This window comes from Ipomoea nil, unplaced genomic scaffold, assembly GCF_001879475.1.
Source record: "Ipomoea nil cultivar Tokyo-kokei standard unplaced genomic scaffold, Asagao_1.1 scaffold0869, whole genome shotgun sequence".
NCBI lineage: Eukaryota > Viridiplantae > Streptophyta > Magnoliopsida > Solanales > Convolvulaceae > Ipomoea > Ipomoea nil.
The window spans coordinates 635,407-645,391 of record NW_017617297.1 but is presented as its reverse complement, the minus strand read 5'-3'; the positions used below and the strand labels follow the sequence as shown (position 1 = coordinate 645,391).

Here is a 9,985-nt window from a genome sequence, read left to right as displayed (position 1 = left end):
AGTGGGCCGTCGAGCTGACTCAATACGGGATCGAGTACCAACCCAGGCCCTCCATCAAAGGCCAAGCTTTGGCCGACTTCCTGGTCGAGTGTACGGCGAGCGAGGAGGAGAAGGAAAGTGCCTCGGAAAGCACCCCGGGCGAGTGGTGGGAGATGCATGCGGACGGAGCATCAAGTCGACAGCACTGCGGAGGCGGCGTTGTGCTCATCACCCCGGAGGGATTTCGGCTGTATTACGCCCTAAGGTACCTGTTCTCTGTATCAAATAACGAGGCCGAGTACGAAGCAGTATTGAACGGCCTCCGACTCGCCAAGGGTCTAGGAATCGAACGGCTACGAGTCAAAACCGACTCCCGACTAGTGGTCGGGCAGATCTCGGGTACGTGCGAAGCTAAGAACGCGAGGATGGCGTTGTACAAAGAATGTGCCACCAAGATGTTGAAGGGGTTCGAAGCTTATGAAATAGAATACATATCCCGGGCGGACAACGTAGAGGCCGACATCTTGTCTAAAATCGCCCTGGAAGGGGTGCCGGACCGCTTAATAAAGATTTGCCAGAAGGAGGAGCTAAGTCGGCCGAGTGTCGAAGAGGCGCCGCTAGATATCCAGCAAGTAAGCATCGAAGGGTGGGATCGAGAGAAAAACCCGGAGATGTTCTGGATAGATGACATCCGGCGATTCAAGGAAACAGGCGAGTTGCCAGCTGACCCATCAGTCGCCGCAAGGGTTCGGCGGAAAGCTCCCTCTTTTCGGATCGTAGACGGAGACCTATATAAACAGTCGTTCGGAGGACCCTTGTTGAAATGCCTACTTAAGCCTGAGGCCGAGAAGGTAATGGATGAAGCCCACAGAGGCATTTGCGCTGCGCACCAGGGCGCTCACACGCTCGCCCGAAAATTGGTCGTTCAAGGGTATTACTGGCCGACCATGATGCGAGATTGTGTTGAACGGATGTCCAAATGTGGCGTTTGTCAGGCATTCGCCAGGAAAGACACTCGGCCAGCCACCTTCTATACACCGGTCACCACTGCCATTCCCTTCGCCAAATGGGGAATAGACCTGTTGGGACCATTACCCGTCGCCCCGGGAGGATTGAAGTTTTGCGTTGTGGCCATCGATTACTTCACCAAGTGGGTCGAGGCGGAACCCCTGGCTACCATCACCGAGTACCAGTGTCGACGTTTTCTGTGGAAAAAGGTGATCTGTCGCTACGGTTTGCCCGAGCACATCGTCAGCGATAACGAGCGACAGTTTGATTGCCAAGCGTTCGCCGAATTCTGCCGCCGACACGGTATCAAGCATACCAAGGTATCGGTGGCCTACCCCCATGCAAATGGACAGGTGGAGAATGTGAACCGAACCCTGGTCGATGGGATCCGGAAGAAACTCGAAGACGTCCGAGGAAACTGGGCGGACGAGCTTGATCGAGTCCTTTGGGCCTATCGCACTACCCAGCGGCGAGCGACGGGAGAGAGTCCGTTCTCGCTCGCATACGGCTTTGAGGCCAAGGTTCCCGTCGAAGTGGTCGAACCCACCCACCGGGTTCGCACCTACTCGGACGCAACAAATGAGGAGAGCCTGCAGATTGAGAAAAATTTTCTAGAAGAAAGAAGGGAAGCCGCGAGTGCGCGAATAGCTGAGTACCAGCAGGCAGTGAAAAGATACCGCGACCGCAGAACTCGCCCGCGAACCTTCCAGGTTGGCGACCTAGTGCTGCGGGATCGACAAGCCAGCCAGCCCACCGAAGGAGGCAAGCTCGCGGTCAAGTGGGAAGGACCGTACCGCATCGCGACCGTAGTTCAGGCCGGGACTTACAAGTTAGAGACCATGGAAGGCAAGCTTATAGATCGAATATGGAATGCTACGCATCTGAAAAGATTTTATCAGTAGCCAATGACAAGTCATGTATGAGATCGAGGATTCCAAGAAATCCGAATAAAAGTGCGTGGGTTGCAGCCAATCGTCCCCAGGGACTCGGCGAGTATATATAGAAACAACGGGGCACTGACCCTAAACCGTTTCTGAGAACAGAAAAAGCCTAAAGGAGTCGCCTCGACTGAGGGACTCGGCGAGAGAAAGATAGGAAACAAGGGCCCAGACCCTTAGACGTTTCCGTGAAAAAGCCAAAAGGAGTCGCCTCGACTGAGAGACTCGGCAAGTATATATAGAAACAACGGGGCACTGACCCTAAACCGTTTCTGAGAACAGAAAAAGCCTAAAGGAGTCGCCTCGACTGAGGGACTCGGCGAGAGAAAGACAGGAAACAAAGGGCCCAGACCCTTAGACGTTTCCGTGAAAAAGCCAAAAGGAGTCGCCTCGACTGAGAGACTCGGCAAGTATATATAGAAACAACGGGGCACTGACCCTAAACCGTTTCTGAGAACAGAAAAAGCCTAAAGGAGTCGCCTCGACTGAGGGACTCGGCGAGAGAAAGATAGGAAACAAGGGCCCAGACCCTTAGACGTTTCCGTAAAAAAGCCAAAAGGAGTCGCCTCGACTGAGAGACTCGGCAAGTATGTATAGAAACAACGGGGCACTGACCCTAAACCGTTCCTGAGAACAGGAAAAGCCTAAAGGAGTCGCCTCGACTGAGGGACTCGGCGAGAGAAAGATAGGAAGCAAGGGGCCAGACCCTTAGTCGTTTCCAAGAGAAAAAGCGGAAAGGAGTCGCCTCGACTGAGGGACTCGGCGAGAAAGAGCTGGGAGACAAGAGCCCAGGCCCTTAGTCGTTTCTCGGAGGAAGCATGAAAGAGTCACCTTGACTGAGGAGCTCGGCGAGGAAAAAGTAAAGTTCAAAGCCTTAGAAGAATGCCAATATTAAAAGAGCCCAAGGACAAATTCCGTGAAAAGAGATGAAAAAAAACTGTTTCTTTATTAAAATACGGCCGATAAGGAGGCCAGCCCTTACAAAAAGAGGGTCTATTCTAAAAAGACCCTAGTCTACAGTGGAGGGGGTATCGACGGCGACCCCTTCAACTTGCGCCCCCGCCGATGGTCCAGCAAGGGGAACAGAGGAAGGGTCCTCCGCCTGAGGAAGGGACTCGGCAAGCTCTGGAGGCGTCGCCGCAGGAAGAGTCGCCGGGTCAGTAGGCGCAATCGGCCCATCAGCGTCCAGCACCGGCTTGAGGCCCCAGCTCTCGGGAGTAAACGAAGGGTCGCGGGCCAACAAGGTGGCGTGAATCTCCATCTGCGCCTCGCGGAAGCCGAGGCGGTAATCTCGCTCGCCCAGGTCGAGGAGGAAATCATCGCCCTCCGGGGTCGCCAGCCACTCCTTGGCCACCTCTCTCCTCCGAGCTGCCACCTCCGCCTGCACATCCGCCTCGAAGGCCGCCGACTTCTTATAATCTGCGACGGAAGTCGCGGCGATCGTGGCCACTTTGCCCTTCTCCTCCTCCCATTGACGGGTGACCCTCAGCAGCTCGGCGTTGTGCACCTCCACCATCTTGAGGTGCTTCGCCTGCTCTTCCAGAAGAGCTTCCTCTGTCTGGCGCTGCTTGGCGGTCATGGCCCGCATATCGTTCCTAAAGCCCTGGAACCGATTGCCCAGTTCCATCTGGAGGGCGAGGTCCTGCACACCCAGCCGTCAGTCGAACAGAAAAGAAAAGAAAAATAAAAAAATAAAAAAAATAAAAAAAAATAAAAAAAAAAAAAGAAAAGAGAGTAAACAGAGGGAAAGGCCGAATGAGTAACACTTACGCGATACGACTGCCGGAGCAAAGCCTCGATGATGAACCCGTCGCCAAGAGCACGGGTCGACTCCACATCCTTTGGCAAAAGAACATCCTTGCACCACTTGCGAACGGAGGTGTTGCCCATCCAGATTTGGGCGTCCTCGTCCACCTCGTGGCACAGCCTGATCCTCTTTGGAGCCGGCCCCTCCGTAGGCTCAGCAGGCCGCTTAGAACTCGGACTCTCAGTAGAGGGAGGAGGCGGCTGCCGACTGGGCGATACCACGGGCGAAGGTGTGAGGTCGACCACGTTGTGGGAAGACGGAGGAGTCGGCCGGACCGCCGGCGATGGCTGAGAAGAGGACGCAGCGGCCGTACCCGTGGAGCGTTGCGTCAGGCGACGCCTCATCTTTTCCGCTCTATTTGCCATCTCAGGAGTCGGTGCGATTGCTTCGCCGGAGCTGGAGGTATCGGAGTCGTACGGACCTGTAAAAGAAATACACTCACTTGTGAGTGTTCCCGTAGAAAACAAAAAGCAAGACGAGAAGGAAGAGGAAAGAGACGCTACCTATGGTGGCGGCGCCCTCCGGCAGAAGGCCATGCTTGGCCATGGCCCGGACTCGAGACCAGTACTTAACGGAGTACGGCCCGAAGCCCTTCAAGAAGTCGCCGCCCATGACAGCATCCTCCGTAAAGACGGCGCGCCGAGAGCAGGGCTTGAAGAGAGTCGCCGGCCAAAGGGTCGGAAAGGTGAAGGAAGAGGAGCGAGGTCGGACGAAGAAATAAAGGGGCTTCCACTCTTTTATCGAGTCGGACAACCCCTCGAAAAGTTGTCGCCCCGGACGGGCGGCCACTTGGATAAAGCCGGGCGAGTGAGAGCCGACCTTGTTCACGGTAAAGAGGTACCGGAATAGGTCCAGGCTCGCACTTCCACCAATGACAGAGATTGATGAAGCTGGTAAGGAGTCGGTGAGAGTTAGGCACTAACTGGCCCGGGACCAAGTTATAATGCCGAAAGAGAAGCGAAAGAAATGGGTGTGGGGGCACTCGGAAGCCGAATGCAACCGAGTGCAAATGGATACCCACAAAACCCTCCGGCGGGTCGTGGATAGGCCGGCCCTCCGCCGCGACGACCATGGCCGAAGGGCCAAGCAGAAAGCGGGCCATATCCAGGTCCGCCGTTGTGGCCGACGACGGAAGACCGGACGGCCGGACAACCGAGTCAAACTTGCCTCGCGGCCGTGCAACACCGCCCGGCAAAGCCGCCACCGTAGTTAACGGGGCTGGGCTCATCGGAGTGGCCGCCCCAGAAGAAGAAGGGGCTAAGAGGGAAGAAGAAGACACCGCCTGGAAGTCCGCCGGCATTTCCAGGCGGCGGACGACGGAAGAAGAAGAAGAGGATGATGGAGAGGTCCCCGCCGGATTGTCAAAAGACGGCCGACGGGAGGAAGAAGAAGAATGAGAAGAGGAAGGCATTACTTACAGATTGGAGTTGAGGCTGAGAACACGATGAAAGAGCAGAAGCTTGGTGGGAGAATTGAAGAAGAAGAATGGAAGGAAAAGGCCTTTTAAAGGGAGAAGGAAGTCCAAGAGGCTGCCACGCGGCGCCTCCGTAGTGGAGGAATCGGAGGCGACAAGACGTCGAAGGGACGCCGCATTTAATGCCTCGATGGGCGGAACGACGGTTCAGGCCTAGGGCTAGCCTGCAAGCGGCGCGTCTACCCTAGGCCAAGGCTGAGTGACGATGACCCGGCCTGCCAGACCAAAGGCCCATCAAGGCAAAGACTATGGGGGCCCATCCAGATCTCGCTGGAAGTTTCTAGAAGTGACCCGGCCGGGTCCGGCCAAATAAAGAGGCCCGGACGAGCTTCAGGTTGCAAGATCGGCCGAAAAAATTTGCCAAGTCCCCCACCCACGGGACTTAGTCGGACAGAGTTTACAAGTCGGTCATAACGACCAAGAGCCGGCCAAAGGAACACACAAAAACCGGGGACCGAAAAGTAAAAACGAGATTTTATTCCATAAAGACAGGGGTACAAGACCGAGGACTCGGCTATAGGCATTACACAGAAAAGACAGGCCTAGGGCTTAACTTCCTCCTCCTCCGCGTGACGCACCGGCTCCGGACCCTCCAAACAGTAGTGGGGGCGGAAAGGCAACGGACTCGGCTCAGGCTCGGGCTCGGGCAGTTCATCCAGATACACAGCAGGCTTCCCATCTACGACCATCTGCAGGGGCCTCTCCAGAGCACTCGGCGACATGGCCACGCCAAAAAGCGGAGGAGCCTCCCAGTCTAGGTCCCCCTCTGGCTCTGGATCTTCTACCATGGGCACCATCTCGTCCTCCTCCGGTTCCACGACCATCGGATCAAGCATGTCAGGAGGCACCACGATGGGATCAGAAGCGGAGTCGCCCACCAGGTACCCTCCGCTAGCCGCCCTCTTCCGCCGGAGCTCCTCCTGCCGGGCATGCTCCTTATTACGGATGGACCAACGACGATCACCGTCCCTGAAACTCATAGCTTGAGGTTTTTGAGGTGTAAAATGGTGAGAAAGCACAGAGCTACCAAAAGCCCTTATATATAGAGCCTCGAGAGAGCAACGACCGAGGCGCAAATCACGGAGGGAATCGTAACTGACATAACTGAGCCGGATTGGATGGGCAGCGTGAATCTCTGTCAGAGATTAATCCCATCCAATTAGCTCGGGAAGGGTGAGATTCGCACGCTAAACTGGAAAAAGCCTGGCTCGCCCTGGGAAGCGAGATTTACAAGTGTCAAGCGGAAGTAGGACTCGACATCGCAGCCGACTCCTCGACAATTGAGACGGACGAGTGCACTAAATATACTGAAAAAGATGAAAACTGAAGGCCGAAAATATTTTATTATAAAATAAAGAAGGTGCAGGTTACAAGGAGCTTATTACAGAGTAAGCGAGTGCTCCTAACAGAACTACCCCTCTAGAGAATCCGGCCGACCCCAGTTCACAAAGATCACTCACTCGGCGAGGAGGAGCCGCTTCCAAAGAACCCTTCCGATGGCCCAGGAGAGGGTGGGCAAAGCGAGTCCCAGAACGCCGGCATGAGTGGCGGCACAACCAGCTCTTCATCGTCCGGGTACATCTCCTGATAACGAGCGAAGTCTTCCTCGTTCATTAGCCCGGTAACCGGACCGTCCAAGTCATCCAGAGGAATAGAAAAGGTCATATGAAAGGTCAGCTGCTCTGGGACAGGCACGTCAACAACGGTCCCGCCTGGGGAAGTTACTCGAGCAGACCCCGGAGGGGGAGAATGGCGAGAAGTCGGAGCGACTTCATGACGAGCAGGAGTCGGCGGATGAAGAGCCATAGAGGCAGCGCCAGCAGGTGATCTCTGTGGAGTCGGACGGGGAGCCTTCCTTTTAGGCTCCCTCTCAGGCCGAGTCCGTTTCAAAGGCAAAGGGCGCCGGGGCGACCCAAAATCAATCTGCTTCCCTTTCAGTGGTGAGCGACCCATAAGGAATTAGTAAGTTAAGAAAAGAACGGCCAAGGTCATTTATAGGTGTCAGGCCAGGCCGAGGAGATCAGAACGGTCCCGCGAGATCCGGGAGATAGCGAATAATCTGGGCCAATCCTGAGTCATTCAAGGCACGGATTCGGTGAGCAGGAGATGGTTACTACTTTTCCAAACCCAGGTTGGTGGACCGGGTATGGAAAAGTGAGGGACTAGTTGATGGGGTGAGAACCCCGGCCCAAGAAAAGAGGCCCAGAAAGAATGCATGGGCCGAGTCCAGGACTCGGCCCAGGTCCAAAGAGGGAGGCCCAGTTCAGAGACTGGAAGGACGGCCCAATACCAAATGGGGACGAGGAGTCAGCCCAGGCCCGACCTAGGAGAGGACTCGGTCCAGAGAGCCGTTGAGGGAGCCTTCAACGCAGTTAAGACAAGGAGCCGTTGAGGCATTAAAGGCCGGGCTCGGTCCGCCAGTTACTAGCCAAAAGAGAGCCGTTGGCAGAATCCGTAACGTCGCCCAACGGCTCGGCGCATTGAATGTAATCTTTAAGTCGGCCATCATAAGCCTTTAAGTCAGTAGAGGAGGAGCCACTATAAAGAGGGCTCCTCCACCCTTGTATGAGGCAGATTCAAGAACCCGGAGAGGGAATAGACAAGTACTACTAAGCATCATATTTTACTAAGACTCAAACCCTTTTGGGAAAGGTGTATCCTCCAGCTTAAGGTTGTGTTGGACCTCCTTTGGCTCGAAAACCCAAAAACCATCACCAAGAGTTGGAGCAGATTGTGGCAGAGTAAAATTCCTCCAAAGGTAAAAATCTTCCTATGGCAAGCGTGCAACTTATATCTCCCCACCAAGGATAAGCTAAGACAGAAACACATTGACTGCAACGAATCTTGTAGTCTCTGTACCAATGAAAGTGAGACTATTTTGCACCTTCTGTCTGAATGTGACTATGCCAAGTCGTGCTGGAATCATCTTCAGTTCCACTCTCTTCAAATAGATGCTGCTAACTTTGTCTTGTGGTTGAGCAATGCTATGGATACTATATCAAATGAGCAGTTCTGCACTCTATCCATGGTGTGCTGGAATATTTGGAACTTAAGAAACAACATTGTGTGGAAAAATCAGCCCTTAGAGCCAACAGTTAGTCTCATTCTTAAGTCACGGACCTACTATGCAGTCTGGAAAGAGGTTACTATAGAGGTGCACCGTCCCAAAAACAATGTCGTACATTTGGATCATTGGAGCAAGCCGCGACAGGGATATTTGAAACTCAATGTTGATGCAGCGATAAATGTTAATGATGGCCGCATGGGTTTAGGGTGTGTCTTAAGAGATCATCAAGGGAATTTTGTTGCAGCTAAGGGAGCTCATTGGAGAGGCATTTTCAATTCTAAAGAGGCTAAAGTCGTGGCCATCTGAGAATCTCTTCACTGGCTCAGTTCTTTTACTGCAGACAACATTATAATCAAGACTGACTCCAAACAAGTGGTCCGGAGCTTTTCTTCAGGAAGTGGAGTCTCATCCTTTCATTTGATTTTAGATGATATTAAAAACTTAATGAGTTTGTTTGCTCATGCTAGTTTAACTTTTATTAAGCGATCCGCGAACCAGGCAGCCCACATGGTGACAAGGCAGTCTGCTTCTATGTCTGATTGCTCGGAGTGGTTCACGAACCCTCCTTCTATCATTTGTAATACCCTTTGTTCAGATTTGAATTAATGCACTTATCTTTGGTTTTCAATAAAAAAAAAAAAAAAAAAAAAAAAAAAAAAAAAAAAAAAAAAAAAACTACAACTTCTACTGAATTGGGGCCTTAGAGCAACCACACCAATGCATAATGGGAGAATAATGTCAGAAATTTGTGCCATGTGGAGGAAAGAGAAGGAAGAAAGAGAAAAATGGGATCCTCCTGCAAATGTGGGGAGATTTCAGAAATGTGGGACCCACCATAATTTTTAACCAAGTGTGACAGCCATGTGTGGCTGTCACCTCTGCGCCCAGCTGGCGCGTGCACACGTCAGGCACGCCTGACAGTCTTTATTTATTATTTTTTTTTTAAAAAAAATTAATTTTCCTTTTTTTTTTTCCTTTTTTTCTCTCCCCTCCCATCTTCTCTTTCCTAATCACTCTTACATTATCCCCCTATTCTCCCCAACAAATGTGGATGCTCTTAGAGCATCCACAATGGTTTGGGAGAATTGTGGGATAATGTAAGAGTGATTAGGAGAGAGAATGTGGGAAGGGAGAAAAACAAAAAAGAAAAAAATAATAACAAAAATTGAAAAGAAAAAAATAATAATAAAAAACAGTTGCGTAACAGCGCGCCTGACGCGCCACCGTGTAGCATGGGCTGTGCGCAAACGCGCACAGCCATTGTTCACTTCTTCTTTCTACTTTTTCTTTTTTGCTGACATTATCTCAACATTTGCAGGATAAATATCTTGTAAAATAATTCCACTCCACATTTGTTATTAACACCGTCCAAGATAATTCATCTAACATTAACCCCCTATTATCCACTACTGTGGATGCTCTTATTGTCATTTCCGAATTGAACCAACATTTTCACTGACAACCTGATAAAGAGGGAATCTTTGCCATTATTCTTCTCCCATCTTTGCCATTATTAGTACAATATGTGGGAACATGCTCATATTCAATATTTTGCCAAAAACCATATCTCCACAACGACCACAACAAGGGATTTTAGTACCTGGCCATGTGGTGAGTAAAGTTCAAAGTAGCATAATTAAAAGCTAAAATCTAACTAATGGGTTTACAAATCTGTTTAAGAGCAGGCACACTAAAGCAATACACTTTTAAGG

The 9,985-nt window shown here is 51.9% G+C and overlaps 1 protein-coding gene across 1 annotated transcript; it reads left to right on the top strand.

Annotated features, from left to right (window-relative positions):
• Positions 1-8,192: 8,192 nt before the first annotated feature.
• On the top strand, positions 8,193-8,579 carry LOC109178744. The gene has a single exon (XM_019328285.1). It carries the CDS (start codon positions 8,193-8,195, stop codon positions 8,577-8,579), a length of 387 nt encoding a protein of 128 aa, XP_019183830.1.
• The last annotated feature ends 1,406 nt before the right edge of the window (positions 8,580-9,985 follow it).

What these genes read in the sequence shown, in the direction of transcription:
- LOC109178744 (XM_019328285.1), top strand. Translation starts at nt 8,193, where the DNA reads ATGGATACTATATCAAATGAGCAGTTCTGCACTCTATCCATGGTGTGC.